Raw genomic sequence first — 17,265 nt, 5'->3', positions numbered from 1 at the left:
TCTTAGAGAATTTAACATAAAAGGCATGCGCTGTCGGTGTTCTGAGTCATGACATTTGTTTGTGGGCTGTTATTTTCAAAATTCCGAGGGATAACTATGCAAAGAATGTAAGATGAAGTGTGAGCTAGTAATAGAAGAAGTATTTAGTGCCGTATAGAATATTTTTTGTTCACAGGATGCCAGCGTAAGATGCGGCGCCGGAAGCCGACACCGGATAGCCCTTAACGCTATCGCATTAATATGATTCCCCTATTCGAACACACACTGAAGCGCTGTACGGTGATGACTGTGATAGCTACTGACGCCTTTCCGAATAACCTAAACGCAGAAAATAAAGGAATTGCGGTTACAGCGGTGGCATCAATCCTCGGTCTCCTAGCGAAACAGCCTGATGCTATAACCATTAGGTCACAATCGCAGCCATAGTTCACCCATGCTCTCAGATTGCAGGTGCCAGCGTGATCGTGTAGCTCGCGCGAGCAGTTTACATTAAGCCAGAGACGCAGGGTGCGTACCGGGCGAAATATTAAGTTACCACTGTCGTTCGCGTCGTTTTCCTCTTTGCATGCGCCCCTCCTCGCCATTCTTCCCTCACCGCATTCGTCCTGGTCTCATCGCTGCGTCGGCGCCTCACATTGAGCTTGTGCATCGACTGCTGCTCGCATTTCAGCATAACTTGTGAATGGCGTAGTGCAACACCATAAAACTGCATGAAAAAAAAACATGATGCATAGAAAAAAAAAACAGAGAATCGTGGCACGTGCTTAGCGTTGTAAGATTATTGAGAACCCGAGGGTAGCCAACCAGAGATAATCTCTGGTTACCCTCCCTGTCTTTCCTTTACCTTTTTTCTCTCTCTTGAGAACCCGCTTCACATATATTCCACCATTACTAAAGACGCCTACCCACTACGGGAGATTGGCCAAGAGTCTGATGGTATTTAAAAAGAAATGCAGTTATGAATAGAAAGGAACAGAAACATGGCATGGAAAGGCAGGCGTATGACATAAGGACCCAACAAGAACGAAGGCGGCACAAACCAGCTTTCTGAGCTTTCTGCCGCTCGAGCTGTAACACTTGAGGAAGAATAAAAAAATAGAAAATAACAGTGCAGTAAGAATTTAATTAGAAACACGGCCTGAAAGAAGTGTAAATCCCTAAATTACTGAACAAGCTTTCCCATGAAAATGTTCAGCGACAACAGCTAGACAAGAGTCGGTGCTTAGAGAGGCCAGGATACGGACAGACCAGCCTTAAGACAAAGCGTGGTCCCTCGTGTATGACCAGTTTCGCAAAGCATTTCTACAGTTTCTGCACGAGGCAGGCTTGCAATTACCTAAGGACTACAATAGGGTGCATTATTAACAAGAACGCCTGGATTGTAATAAAACAAACACCAACAGGTCTTTGAGATGCTTCGGGACAAAGCGCTTCGTAGTAAACCGACGTGCAACTTAATCAATTGCGGCACGTCATCGCCCTTTATTGAACTGGTTTTGGCATGTAAAACCCCAGAAAGAAGAAGAAGAATCGCCCTTTATTATCTTGAATCGGGAAGAAAGAGAAAATTCGAGAGCTAATATATGCGACAACGCCATTACATGTGCACTTGAAGTCTTCAAATTCGGCAATATATTGTGTGTCCTGAAAATCAGACGTGCAATCATCAGAGTCATTGTGGGATCCGATGTGAAAACATTATACCATGCCTCCGAGGCTACGTAGTAGAAGATATAAAGGCTTGCTCAGACAGCTGAAAGAAGACCGGGGCGTAAACGGGCGCTCGCGCTAGACTGTTGGCCATTTCATTCACATGCAAGTAGGCCTGGCTAGGCGCCCATAGCATTTGGATACCATTTAACGATGATGATAATGAATATGCCGATGATTGTTAAGATAATCATCGTGCACTATAAAATGTACCTCACTGCAGAGAATAAGCCAAGAAACTAAGTTTAGGCGAGAGGGCTAAGGTCTTCCACCTTCTTTCTTTGCTTACCTGTGTACTAGTATGCCTATCTTCTGTTGTAGTAAATTGTTTTTATTGCGATAGCAATTATATGGACACTCCAAAGCAGATTTCTGCCGTCGTCGCCGTCGCCGTCGCCGTGAGATTCCGTATGACGTCAACGGCGATGAAATCGTCGCCGCGCTCCGGACGCTGTATGTGCGAGTGAAAGGGTGCGGGGGACGCGCGCTTTCACGGGGAGCGAACGCACGTCGGAGAGCAAACGCGCGTTCTGCACCGTGATGATGATGATAAGTGGTTCTTGAGGGAAAGGGAAAGGTTGGCGCTATCTTCTGCAGCCCTTGAGGGAGCACGGCTCAGCGCCTTCTGCACCGTGCTCCCTGAAGGGCTGCAGAATTAAGTGTCTCTTTCCTCCTTTCCATATATAGAGGGCAAACGCAACTTTTTCCGTCGCGCGAAAGGCTGTGGGGGGACGGGAGGGAGGGAGGGAGGGAGGGAGGGGAGGCGACGTTTAGCTGCGGCACCAAATACGTATTTATATAAAAACGCCGCGCGCGTTCGGTGCGAACGCGGGCAAAACGCCGACGGCGTCGGCAACAGTTCTGCGCGTTGCTGGTGCTGCTGCATGTCCAAGTTTATACAGCTGATAAAACTACTATCCTTACTCCGTATAGCTATCTACTAATTTGCTATCGCAATTGGTGCTTCGCCTTTCGGGTGAAACTGCGACAATTTTTTTCAAGACTTCGCACAAAGTCGCTACTTCCTAATGTCATAGGACGCTTCATACCCGATCACTGGGATCAACCAGACCGTCAGCGCCGTCGTCTGCACGAGTCCGAACTGGAGGGAGGTTTTGCATGCCACCTGAGCTCATACGCTACAAACGCAAGTTAGGTGCACATAAGACGTCTTGGTGTGGCAATCGCATTGCGCTATGCGCACCTCGTCGATCATAAGAGCAGCCCAGATTGCGACTTCTGCAACGTACCAGGTGTAGGGTAGCCAACCGGACGTTATTCTGGTTACCCCCCCTCCCTTCTGTCTTTCTCTTTCCTCCCCCTCCATATTTCGTGTCGGCCCAAGCTACAGGCAGAAATGTTTTAGCCTCTTCTCTGGCTGTGGTTCGACTCGCAGCAGGAGGGCTTAACTCTCATCACCAATCCTAGTACACCCACCCGCGCGGGCACTAGCTCCAGTAAAGACTCAACACCCGATTTAACGTTCACTAGAAACACATCCGCAGCCACCTGGCAGAACACATTAGAGGACCTAGCAAGCGACCACTACATCATCGCGATACACGTTCAGGGCGGCCCACGTAAACCCACGGGAAAACAGCTCAAGCTGGTGGATTGGACTGAGTTCCGCAAATCACGCGAGAACCAGGTCCAAACCATCGACGACATAGAACACTGGAGTGACACCCTTAAACAGGATGTTAACAATGCCACACACATTGTACCTCCTGAGGCACACATCGAGGAGATCGATAGCCGGCTCCTCCACATGTGGGAGGCAAAACAATCGCTCAAAAAGAGGTGGGTGACACAGAAACACAACAGAATTCTCAGGAAACGCATAGCGCTCCTCAATAAGGAGATAGAGATGTATTCAACACAGCTATGCCGACAACGTTGGGACGAAACCTGCAATGCAATGGACGGGCAATTAAGTTTAGGTAAAACGTGGCGTTTTCTCAGATTCCTACTCGATCCAGAAGACAACAAATCTGCCCACCGACAAACCATCAACAAACTCATACACGCGTACAAGGGCACAGAGGAGGAATTCATTAGGGAGGTAGAGCTCAAATACATCTCTCAGGTTCCTCCTCAGCAGCACCCAGACTACGCAGGCCAGGCCAACACCATCCTAGACGAGGAATTCACCGAGGCGGATATCCGCGCCGCCTTTCAGAAACTTAACTCAAAATCTGCCCCAGGTCCCGACACCATTACCTACAAGACACTACGTAATATTGACGACGAGTCAATCACGCAACTCACAGAATACATTAACCAATGCTGGACCACCGGCAGCTTGCCCCCGCAGTGGAAAAAGGCCCAGGTGATCCTCATTCCTAAACCAGGCAAACCACTAAATACTAACAATCTTAGGCCCATCTCCTTAACGTCGTGCATGGGCAAATTGATGGAGCACATGTTCCTGGAAAGACTAAAAAATTACCTAGAGGCCAATGACCTATTTCCACGCACTATGATCGGCTTCCGCAGGTATCTCTCGACCCAGGATGCCATGCTGCAGCTGAAACACCACATCATAGACTGCACAGGCCGCTCCACTAAGGCCATTCTCGGCCTATATCTTAAGAAGGCATTTGATAACGTCACACACAGCACCATCCTAAATCAGATCAACACCCTAAACTTGGGCCTTCGCACGTACAATTACATCAGAGCCTTTCTAACGGACAGGACAGCCACCATCACCGTAGGAGCGCTCACATCATCCGAGATAACCATGGGAAGCGTGGGCACCCCGCAGGGTTCCGTGATCTCTCCGATGCTGTTTAACCTCACCCTCCTAGGCCTTCCGTCGCAACTACAGACAATCCCCGGACTCCATCACACTGTTTATGCCGACGATATCACCCTCTGGGGATGCGAGAGCAGTGATGGATCCATAGAACAAATATTACCGGAGGCTATTGACACAGTAGAACGGTATCTGCAAGGGACAGGACTATCCTGTTCGGCGGAGAAATCCGAGCTACTGCTATATCGCCCTACACTCAAGGGCCGACCACCCAAACATCACCAAGCACAGACACACGCCGATATAACACTCACGACAAACGACGGTCGCATCATACCAACTGTGGATAAAATTAAAGTGTTAGGATTGATCATCGAGAGTAAGGGCACAAACGGCGAGACAATTCGCAACATTGACGCAAAAGTATCGAACACGATGCGCCTTATTAAACGCATCACCAATAAACACAAAGGAATGAAAGAGGCTAGCATCCTCCGCCTCATCCAATCATTCGTACTCAGCCAGATAATGTATGCGGCAGCATATCACCGATGGTTCGTCGCAGAAAAGGCAAAACTCAACAGCCTCATTAGGCGAATACATAAACAAGCACTAGGATTGCCGCAACACGCCAGCACAGACCTCCTCCTTAAACTGGGATTACACAATACCCTCGAGGAGCTTATCGAGGCACAACAAATATCACAATACGAGCGATTGGCCAAGACTAAGCCAGGCCGCCAGATACTCGAGAATCTCGACATCTCTTACCACACCCAACACGGCGACAAACATGACATACCACGCGATATCCGAACTAAACTCACAGTTCCACCGATACCCAAGAACATGCACCCCGAACACAACGAGGGCAGACGCGTCAGTAGAGCCAAAGCCATGACTAAGATTTTTGGTCACAACGAGGAAGCGGTCTTTGTCGATGCAGCACGCTATCGGGACCGTCACCTCCTTCGTAGCTGCGGTCGTAGACCACACACACCAATGCAAAGCAAGCGCATCAATTGCCACAAGACACGTATAAACGGCGGAGGAAGTGACTATCGCGCTGGCAATAGCTCACACCAATGCCTCGTATATCATCAGCGACTCTCAAACGGCCGTGCCAAACTACGCCGACGGCAGAATCTCCCCTGAGGCATTGCGGATCCTTAATACAGGCAAAACTTAGGCAGACAAATGCGTACAAATCCTCCAGATCCCAGCCCACACACCTCTAGATCATCCGTAGTTCAGTCCAAACGAGGTGGCGCACAACGTGGTTCAAGGTCTCACGTTCCGAGCCGCGTTCGAAGAAGCAGCCCCTCGAACGGACACCTCCGCGGTGGTGTGGGAATGGGATGATCGGCTGACTAATTCTGTGACATTACTCAACATTATCGAATGCAAAGGCGGGAGTATCCACTGCCTCACCCCAAGCTCAATCGGGCCCAGTCCGTTCAATGGCAGCAGCTACAAACACGAACATACACGAACCCTGTCATCATGAACCATATATACCCCTAATTATATACAACCAATCTATGCCAGTATTGTAACACCAGAGCCACACTAGATCACACCCTATGGGTATGTCCAGCATTAATCAGCAATACTGGGGTCGCGGCCTCCAATGAGGGCCTTCGGGCGCGTTGGGGGACTGCGCTGCTCAGTTCAGGCCTGGACCAGCAACTGTGGGCTATCCAGCAGGCCGAGGAAGCTGCCGGGAGACACGGTCTCTCCGCTGGCTCCTAGGTGGGAACCCAGCCCAGCAATTTGCCGGAAATCAATAAAGTTCTTCTCTCTCTCTCTTCTCTGGCAGCCACCAATGGAGGGATTTTTTTTTCGACCCATTGGATTGAACCCGAGGGGAGCTACACAAAGAATATGGGCCATGATACAAGTTCTACATGACATGGGACTAAACTCGGCGCTTTAAGTATGCAGCTGTATTAACGACCAGCATTTATTCTACCAGTATACTTGTCTTGTCTTGTTTCCTAAACTTTGGCGCATACCCACTACGGGGGATTGGCCAAGAAGCAGGCGATAAGTATACTTATCATCAGCATCCACCCCCTCCTCTTCCTCTTCCACTGCGAAGAAATGGCAGGATAAGGTGTACAACCTCAGGCCGGCCTCTCTGCCTTTTTACAAACGAAATGCGCCTCCTGAATGCGAGAAAGCTCGAACACCATTCCATATCAAGGAAACTTAGAAGAAACATTTTAACCTTTTTTTTTCAGGCCACGGAGAAGATACATGCGCACAAAAAAAGAGTGCAATATTAAGTAAACATTCAGTACAATTCGGCTAATCATTTAGCCATTGTTTTGCTGAACTGTCCAAAACAAAAATCTTCATCCAAGGTATCGAAAACTGAACTACGGGTTGTGTGTTAAGTTTATTGCGCATCAATATGAACTTCGACGTATCAAACTCGGCGTGTCATGAATGATATGTTGGACTTTGCGGTGTTAATCAACCCAATTTATTGTTAATTTGCATATTTTGTTTCTATAGTTTTTCGTAAGTAATTCAAATTCTGTTTCTTTTTCTGTAACCCGCTTCTTCTTTGTCAGTTCCCGGTAGTGGGTAAGTGGCACAGGCTGGAATCAAGAACAAGAGGGCACCATGGATGATGACTTGCACGTTTCCTTCCGTCCAGGGAACCGACCTGCGACCGACGCGCATGCACCTACTGGTAAGTGGTATAAATTGGGAGTACAGGGCTAGAGTACTATATTCGAGTGCAGAGCTTCATCGCGGTGCGGCGACTCTTTAAGTTCGCTGATATGCTTAGCTCCGTGCCGAATACAGCCCTCTTTCGTTTCTGTCTAGAAAGAAGGAACGCTGTGCCGCCGAACCCAAGAATAGTAGGCAAATTTAGGTAGGGACGATCGAATAATGAAATGCCGGAATCATACGAAATACGAATATTTCAGAAAAGCTATCTTCGCATATCGAATCGAATATTGAATCCGGAATCTAAACGTGTTGAAATGTAAAGTTTGTGGGGAATTCGTCAGGTGAAAAAAATTATTCACATTTTTTTCTATACATGAATGTAATGCCGTTCTTAACTGAATTAACCGGAGAGCTCGTAAATTATGGACTTCTTGGCTTCACTATGCGGCCAGAGGGAAATGCGTGCTGGTCTGCAGCATTAGCAGCCGTCCTGCAGGAGGATCATTCAAAGACGACAACGTTTACGTCGGTCTTTGTTTCCCCTAGACTCCGGTGATGTTATTCCTTATGTTCTAACACAGGCGAATATTCGACGATTTCGAATAGGGGAACTATCCAGTAGAACGGTAGTCACAATTCAATTTGTATTTCAATGTCGGATATTCGCTCCCTCCTAGTTAGAGTTCGAGAGATATCAAGGAAAATTGAACAAGCTTGAAAACCACGTATTGATAAAGCTAATATCATTACTCCGCATAGCTCTCTACAAATTTGCTATTGCAATTGATGCTTCGCCTTTCAGGTGAAACTGCGACAGCTTTTTAGGACATCTAATTAACCGCTGTACGAAAGTTCCGATGCACGTAGGCTCCAAAATGTGTGTTATATCTGAAAAGCTTTCTTTAAAGGGAAACTGAACAGGTTTCCAAAAAAATCGAGTTATAAGCACCATTTGATACTTTTGAACACCCTGAACACGAAAATCGACAATAAATTTGACATGGCGTAGCCAAAAACGCGTTATTAGCAAAAAAAAAAAAGAAAAAAAAAAACCGAGCTGCGACTGGGTGGCGCGCGGCGAATCCGGCTCGCATCGATGATTGGTGGAGCGCACCGTGACGTCAATCCATGGGTCCACGAGAGCCCGCCGCAACGTGACAGCTTCTCACCAGGTACTGCGACTACCTTCCAGACGATTTCGCACAGTTCAGTTGCTGTTGTGGATCATTTTGATCACTTAGGGGTGATTGGCGTGGCACCATACGCGTTTGAACCAGTGGCCCGACAACGAGAAACACCTACGCCAAGCGCGAGCGCGATCGCCAGCGCGGAAGTTGGAATGGCCGGAGCCCGCCGGATCCGAGGACCGAATTGCGACATTTACCCGCGTTGACAGTATCGCCTGGTACGTATTCGTAAGTTTTTCTGAAGCTGTACCATGTTATATAGCCTTAGCAGTCAGAGTGCGATTGTATTATTTCATACCGGGCGTCCTTACAAAAGAATACGGAAAGAGACTCGTTTTGTACACAGTGCATTCTACTGTTGCTGGTTTGCAAGTAATAAAGTGCGACTGCCGAATTGCCCTGAAGGTACACATCGCATGGAAATTATTGTATTTGCAATATAATTTAATTCAGTGCAGATATTAGGTCAAATGATGCATTCTGCTGTGCTGTGACCGCAACAAACAATGCGTGCAATCATTGCGTTATTCGATCTTGCAGCGAATGCGGAGACGCTCTGTCAGCACAGTGCATTTTGCAGTTACCAAGTTACTAAGATAGCAATACAATGTGCAGACGTGCCAGAAAAATATACGCCGCACGGAAGTGAATTTTTCTTAATTTTTGCAGTATAGCTGTGCTGTTTTGTGACCCACGGTGCTAGAAGCAGCGTTCGACGCCGCCACGGCGTGCTTGGGCTGCTTGCAATGTCGTGCGGGAATTTGACGAAAAACAAAGTGTGCCACTGTACGTTGTTATGCATATCTCTGCGGTTTACTGTAGTTCTATTTTATGCTTTTTGGCCCTCGATTCCCGGTTGTGTTGAAACGATCAGAGATAAAAGCCCACTCCTGTCGTTTCACGCTTTTGAACAATCTGCCGCTTTCCTTAAAGCAAGTGATGTAAGCACTCAGGCGTACGGGCACTTAGGTATCCGAGTGCGGCCGGATGCCTGGTGGGACACTGAAACTTTATTTTAGGTGTATTTTCTACCTGACGTATATTTCTGTTGCGACAGGTGTTCCTGCATGCACTGCAGTGCAATGGAAATAGAAGAAGAATGTTTGTGCTGCCAGGAAGTGAACGAATGTCTTGCAAGACAGAAAAAAAAAAAAAAAAACAAAGTATCACAGAAGGCTGCTCTCGGTGGCGGCGATTCATTCCGTTTATGAGCGAAGATCGATGACACCACGCCTGGCCTTAGTCGAGCAGATTTCACTGGAATTCCCATTGCAGGGATCAGCGATAAACTCTGATGGTAATCACTGTCCCAAAAATGTTTTGAACAGAGAAGAGTGGTTATTGAAGGCTTGAAATTACTTCGTTTCACCGCAGCGATCCACTGAGCAGCTTGTTTTTTCTGCCGTGGGAAATTGTGAAAGATGACGTCGTCTCGGCCGCCCGGTGTTCGTACAGCCGTAAGCAGCGCAAAAGGACGGCAAGGTGACACTGTATGCTTCTTAGACGGAGTTCTCCTTGCGGTGACAGTCCTTTGAAGCGTTAGCCAGAAACGCAGGGTGGAGATCTTGATCATTTGCGATAAAGGCCATGGATACAACACGACTGACGCGCAAAAGGTGCACACGCTTTCCGCGCGGGCGCCTGGGACCCCTATATTGACGTCATTTCCGCTAGCCTTCCTCTTCCGCCGCCGCCGCGGGCCGACTCCGCGAGCCGCGGTGGGCGGAGCATAGCTGCGATTTTAATTCTTAATAGACCGATCCCACCGACAGATCTGCGCGTGCGCCGGTTTTCCGGAAGTAGCACTGCCACCATCTTGGTTGTAGTCAACTGGTCAACCACGCCACCGCAGTACAGCCACTGTAACCGCAGTCCGCGCTCGTTGAGTACTGCGCACATCTCTGCGACTCCACCACCGAGAAAAATTCGTCATGTGTTTTAAGAAATTAAATCGGCTGTTTATTGTAGCATGCGAGGCGAACGTTGAAAAGTTCCTGCAGCTCTTTCATTTCGGTTGTTACCCGCTGATTACGGTTGAGTATCGTATTTGTTCGATCTTTGTATGTAGTACATGCTGATGTACGCGGTCGTTTTGCGTTACTATTTTTTGCACACGTGCATCTCGGTGACTGCAAAGTTATGTTTGCTTAGCGACGGACATAATAGGATTCGTACACCTGTTGGAGACAGGTTTGAAATGCCGCGCCGAATCTTTCGTGCCCTAATGATGCTTACCTCCAGGGGTTTCGCGCACGACTTGCCGACTTCGGTAATAGCGATATCTAGAAGTTCTTGTGTAAGCTAGGCGGCGTTTTTAACATAACGCCGATAGCCAATCATCGCCAAGTCATCGATAGCCAATCAATTACTAATAGATAATCTATCAATAATCAATAAATTCCAGAAAATGCTGGGCATGACTTGGTAGTGCTTAGCCTAGCCCAAATATGTAGCCACTACCTTGCGATAGCCAATCAATAGCTAATCGATAATCGATGAATAATCAATAAATTACGGAAAATGCTGGGCATGACTTGGTATAGTGCTTAGCCTAGCCAAAATACGTGGCCAATACCTTGCGATAGCCAATCATTAGCTAATCTATAATTGATTATAATCAATAAATTTCGGGAAATGCTGGGGATGACTTGGTAGTGCTTAGCCTAGCCCAAGTACATGGCCAATACCTTGCGACAGCCAATAAATAGCTAATTGATAATCGATCAATATTCAATAAATTTCAGGAAATGCTGGGGATGACTTGGTAATTCTTAGCCTAGCCCAAATATGTGGCCAATACCTTGCAATAGCCAATCGATGGCCAATCAATAGCTAATTGATAACCGATCAATAATCAATAAATTTCAGGAAATGTTGGGGATGACTTGGTAGCGCTTAACCTAGCCAAAATACGTGGCAAATAGCTGGCGATAGGTAATTGATAGCCAATCGATAGCTAATCGATTATCGACAAATCGCTAAATTCCGGGAAATCTAAGTACACGGATGTTCTCGCATCTTGACCCCATCGAAATGCGGCCTCTATTCGTCCCCGTGTTTCTTCTCGCGCTGGGTATTACCAGTACCACCTATTATTCCGTTGGATCCACGTCTCTCGAAGCTTTCGCTCTTTAGAAAACACATAGAATCCGAAGCCTTTGTCCCTTGTGTGGTTGTTGTAGCACCCAGGAACGCAGCAGGTCAATCCTCCCATCGCACGATGGCTCTACACGAACCATAAAAATTGCCAAAAAGCGTTCGGAACAGGACGCACAGGCACTCCGGGCGGCTGGAGTGGCCGGATGACTATAAGTACCAGCATGCACCGCGGCAGCGGTGGCGTCGTGAAACTTGCCGGTGGGATCGGTCTATTACGCCGCCGCTACTTGTACGATGGAAAAACAAAACTTTGTACCGGGGATTTCAACTGTCTGCGCTTCAGAAAAACGTCACTTTTTAGAAATCTAAAACCTGTTCAGTTTCCCTTTAAGTCATGCGTCTTGTGTGTTTTGAGTTGGAAATATGCCTGCAATAAAGAAAAGAAAGACAAAGGGTCAGTGACGTAACACGTAACGTGTCAGGCTGCTGCGCTGTGGGAAGGTGTTCGGAGCTTACCATCGGATGCGTAATTTTCATTTCTTTATTGAGCGACAGCTTCTACACGGCGAGACAGGCGACGAGGACGACGACAGGCCAAACATCGGGGAGGTACGCAAAGGAAACTTCGCCTTAAAATGCCTTTTTTGTGTTTGAGAGTGTTTACTACACTGGAACCTAAACTACTACGAATTACTATATACATATAACTGGATAGCATTGGAATGTGCTGCTGAGAACTTTCTGCGCTTTGCTTTCACTGCTTAATCCGCTTGTATCCTTGCGGTGACACGAAACAATCGGTGTACTATGGCTTGATTCTTTCTCCCCAGATAAGCAGAAGAATAACAACGCAGACCCGTCTGCGTCAGACCCTGCTCCCAGTGCGGTTGAGGACCCCGGGAGAACTGCACAACAGGCGAGTATCGTAGACACCACACTTTTCCCGATCCCAGCCAGGTAAAGACGAAACCCTACCCCTAGCGAATCCTGCTCACTGCCAGAAAGAAGACAGTACTTTCGATACATCGTTTCTTAATGCCAATTATATTATCATGACAGATCTCGCGTATTGCGAACTGTTTGTCGAGATCCGCGGCGCGGGACTTGATTGATTGGTCCAATGACTCACTGACTGATTGATTGAATAATTAATTGATTGATCATAGTTTTCTTGCGCACTATTTAGATCATGTACTATGAATTGGTATGTTGTATCCTTTCCTTTTGCTCACGAGGTATAGCGTTCGGTCCCTAGCCGTGGCAGCAGCATTAATTCTGATGGGGCGGAATGCAAATACTCGAGCAGCGAGCTTGGGTGAACGTTAAAGAACTCCAGCTGGCCTTGTAACCTTGGAATCCAGTCTGGCTCCTGTTTTCAAAGTTTGTACACTTTCACAATTCGGCTCACACATTCACGAAAATGACTGCTTCTTAGTCTCACGTCCTGGCCTGCGTGACGAACGAGCATTATCGACAATCAAGTTCGATATAGGTACAGCAGCAGCACCGTGTAAGATGACATATCTTCGTCGTTATTCTAATATCAAATACTGGAGCTGTATGTAGGGTTCTTTAAATAGAAGTTGATGTATTTGCGAGAAATTTTTATTTCAGCTAAAGCTGGTTGATTGAACTTGTTGGCTTTATCTTCGTCCAAAAGAAATTTCGAGATGGTTCAGATTTGAGCAGCCCGATACTATGGTGTCCCTCGATAGCCCCCTACACTGTGCCAGACACCATCAATCAACCAATCAGTCAAGCAGTCAATCATTCAGTGAGTCAGTTATTTGACGTTGGGTTATAGACATTTCCTCTTGTATCACGGTCAATTCTCACCTGTTCTCCAGAGCTCGACGCATGGAACCGGTGCCTTCACACCCGCTTCTCCCACGTCGGCGTCTGAAGCCGCAGCCGAAGCGCCTGTGGCGCCGAGTCACGACGATGCATTAAGCAGCCTATACTTTCGTGACGGCAAGCGACGCATCGATTTCGTGCTCGCCTATGAGAAGCTAGATGACCGCGTGTTGGAAAACCGTCGTGTCACCTTCGAAAAGAACTTGCTCGGAGAAGGACTGGAATTGGAACTCGAGGACGCCGCGGTAAGCTTTCTGATTCGTCTTTGACTAGAACCGATAAGCAGTGATCTATTAGAGCAACCGAACTTGTGTCAAGAGAAGGGAAGGAAAACACAGTCCAGGAGCGCTGATCATAAGGATAGCGCAAACCGGTCCATTCTTCAGAGAAGACTACAAGCACTATTTCTATAGAATGCAAAGGATACCGAAGTGCTCGAAATATAAAGTATACCTCTATATCATACACACTTATTGAGTATGCCCAGAGACGGAACACACAAAAAGACAATATATCATCAAGATACCCGCAGCATCTATACCTAACTCCTTGGCAGAGTGTATCGCTCCCCTCTGTGGTGCCAAGCCACACCTCTGAAATCCTTGGTCGACATCATCCTCCAAATTCTTGAAGAAGACTAAAGAGTTATGACCGGTATGAAATTTGGGACCAGTAATAAACGCAAGTTCTTTCGAAATATACCGAACATTGTCAAATTCCGCCATGTTTGCGCTTTGAGCCAATCGGAGACTGCATAGCTACCTGTTACCCAATAAGAACTGACGCTATCACGAATCCGACAGTATGATGGCATTTGATAATTACCAAGATAGCATCCCACATTGGTGAAATTTTTTTTGCTGCAATGAAATTAGAAAAATTTAAGGCGTAGGGTGGAGTCAGATGACGTAAGACATGCATAATTGGAAATCGCTGCGAGCAGTCATCGTCAAGCAGTAGGCATAAATTAGGCTATTCGTTACGATGATCACATGTCAGCAAAGCTATTAGTGCCAGTATCACGAAACTATACCGCTTACAATTTCAATTCTTTTCGACTTGAAATGGCATCCATGAATACAGACAGAAACATGTTCCATGTGTTGAACTTGAAATTTAGGCACGAGAGCAGAAAATATTTATTTGGGCTTAACCTCCAATGAAACTTTGGATGGACATTTTGTGAGCTCAGTATCCTCGGAATTCTACACCACAGCAGGGATCACCGATAGATTGCCGACCACGGCGGTCGCATTAAAACGGGAGCGGACTCGAAAACTCGAAAAAAAAAATCGCCTTCACCAAGATATATGTGTACGTTAGATATCCCGAGGTCGTTGAAATAATCGCGAGGTATGAGACCGGCGCTATGAGAAACGCTTATCTGCGGTGTCTCTTATACCAGCAAGTATGACCATTTACTATAATTGTACAGTTCATGTTCATATTCAGCGGGTGGAAGCCTGGTAATAAAGGCCAAATGTGTGTGCGTTTCCATACAAATTCATTAGGACATGTTTGCTTTATTCGTTCTTGCACCACTGTATGCAGGCATCCCGTGACGGCAAGACCAACTTCCTCAAGGTTCATGCCCCGTGGGAGGTGCTTATAAATTACGCAGAGAAGCTGCACCTTCGCATGCCCATCAAGGTACGCACAGCTTTTGATGATTCATAATCTCACTGCTTTTAAAGGTACGTCCACACTAGCCGAAAAAAACGCGCGCGTCAAGCATGTCCGCACTGAAGCCAAACTTTGAGCACATCATACTTGAAAGCAAGCATTTCTCGAGCCGCTGAGGAGCACCACCAACTCAAAAATACTCGTGGGGCGACAACAGCAGACCCTAATACACTCCCCGCAGCATGCTGTGGCGGTCTGTGAGGTCTATAAACGTAGGTGAAGTTATAACAAGCTAGGAGGATTTAAAACAATTGCTGGAGTGAAAGGGACGCTCTTCAAGTGAAGCTCGGCGGCCGCCGGATTGTGTGCAGTGACTGCAGTGCACGGTGATATTTCCTGGAGAAATGTACTTCTGCAGCACCTTCTTATGTGTGTGGCCCGATTGCAATGAACATGGTTCAATCCTACGTGTTGGATGAACCATGCTCGTCACCCCCAAATATATATTGGCCCACCCCCAAATTTCAATTTGGCTCACGTCCAAATTTCAAGCTGGGCAGCCCCCAATTTCAAATTGGCCCATCCCAAATTTTAAGTTGACCCACCCACAATTTCAAGTTGAGCCACGTTCAAATTTCTAGCTGGCTCACCCCCAAATTTCAGTTGGCATACTCCGAAATAGCAAGTTGGGCCACCCCAAATTTCAGTCAGCCCAACCCCAAACGTCAAGTTGGCCCACCGCAAGTTTCAAGTTGGGCCACCTCCAAATTTCAATTGACCCACCCCAATTTCAAGTTGACTTACCCCAAATTTTAGGTTGGCCCACCCCAGTTGTCAAGTTGGGCCAACTCCAAATTTCAATTTGCCCACCGCCAATTTGAAGTCGGCCCACCCCAAACTTCAAGTTGGGCCAACCCAATTGACAAGTTGGACAAACCCTATATTTCAGTTGGCACACCCCCAGTTTCAAGTTGGGCCACCTCCAAATTTCAAGCTGGCCCACCCCCAAATATCAGTTTAATAATGCTGATCATTTGCGGAAAAAGAAAAAAACTGCAGCGAAAGCACACAATATGCTATGCAGCCGGTTTCTTGTCCACCACACGATGGCGGCCAGCAGCTTCACTGTCCTCTACGGCCAGCTTCCGCTCCAGCAGTTCTTTTATATCCTCCTAGATAAACACTCCTGGATATGTAAAGCACCAATTACTTAAAAAAGAAGATCATACTGCAATCCGGGAGACGCACCCTCCTCGGCTTTTCTCGACAGCATCTGTCTCAGCAATCTTTCTAAAAAAAAAAAGAAAAGAAAATAAGTGATAATAAAGAGCGGCACTTGTCCTTGCTTGATCTTTTCGGCCACTGCCTGACTGCAGATTTCCAAAAGTCGTTACCTAGAAATGTGCATTGTTTTGTCGAGTTTCAAAATGGCGGTATTACAGCTTGAAAGACATAAGTAGTTGGTTCAGTTGAGCTAAATGTATTTCGGTTTCTTTTCTTGTAGAATTACGAACGTGAGGCTTTCATTAGGACAAAAATGTCCAAAACTGCTATATGCATCACTTCAGTCATTGTAGTACCCGCGACGTGAAAGGCACAATATTTGCTATTCCACTGCAGCATAATTTACGAAAACAAAATAAGTGTTCATATTTGACTCCAAATCATGTCATACTATGCACTGCAAAGTTGTTTCTTTCAGAGAAATGACCGCGGCTGCAGCATAGATGGAGATAAAACGCTTGACTAATGTTTTATGAAGTATATGCTCGGTATGTGAAAAAAGTTAATCAGGTGCAAGCTTTATTTACTACTCTTTTTCTTTTAGCTGCATTTATTCGCCTGAATTTCGAAACACTTCTACTTTGTAAATGTAGAAGACTCCGCTCCGCGTAACATGCATATTCATTCTAAATTTTTCGTTTCTAACGCAATTTTTTTTTCAGAAGGATCAATTGGCAGAGTGTCATAGTTTTGAAGCCAGAAGAAGGAAGTGTTACCCATAATTCTCTGCGATGGCTGAACCTCCATGATCGCAGCTTCCGTAAACACAAGAGCCAGAATTCCTCCTAGTAGTTTTTTAGTAAGCTCTATGCTTAAGTTTTGCTAAATTTTAAGCAGAACGTGGCCTCATATTTCTTATTTACTTTCGCTGACGTCACCCGTGCTGCGGTGTGGCAACATTACGTAGGCTGCATAAGGCATTTATGCTTTTAGCCGTGACGTCGTAGCATATCGAGAGTGCATACGGGAAATGGCGAGAAGCGAATAGCGGCGCTTCGAGCTTTATCACTTTCGTAACGTCATTCTTGACTGAGGAAACGTCGCTACACTTTATGTGACGTGGCT

The 17,265-nt window shown here is 46.6% G+C and overlaps 1 protein-coding gene across 1 annotated transcript in view; it reads left to right on the top strand.

Annotated features, from left to right (window-relative positions):
* The first annotated feature begins 112 nt into the window (after nucleotides 1–112).
* The window catches only part of LOC119463973 (anoctamin-4), an 82,963-nt gene continuing 65,810 nt past the window's right edge, over nucleotides 113–17,265 (top strand). Inside the window, exons 1-6 of the mRNA XM_049655448.1 lie at nucleotides 113–119; nucleotides 3,216–3,510; nucleotides 3,673–4,039; nucleotides 7,134–7,169; nucleotides 13,287–13,538; nucleotides 14,845–14,943. Coding sequence (XP_049511405.1) covers nucleotides 113–119; nucleotides 3,216–3,510; nucleotides 3,673–4,039; nucleotides 7,134–7,169; nucleotides 13,287–13,538; nucleotides 14,845–14,943 — 1,056 coding nt within the window. The remainder of the gene's footprint in view (nucleotides 120–3,215; nucleotides 3,511–3,672; nucleotides 4,040–7,133; nucleotides 7,170–13,286; nucleotides 13,539–14,844; nucleotides 14,944–17,265) is intronic.

The sequence above is a fragment of the Dermacentor silvarum genome, chromosome 9 (genome assembly GCF_013339745.2).
Source record: "Dermacentor silvarum isolate Dsil-2018 chromosome 9, BIME_Dsil_1.4, whole genome shotgun sequence".
In the NCBI taxonomy this organism is placed as follows: domain Eukaryota; kingdom Metazoa; phylum Arthropoda; class Arachnida; order Ixodida; family Ixodidae; genus Dermacentor; species Dermacentor silvarum.
Note: the sequence above shows the minus strand (reverse complement) of the source record. Positions and strands in the feature narration are given on the sequence as shown.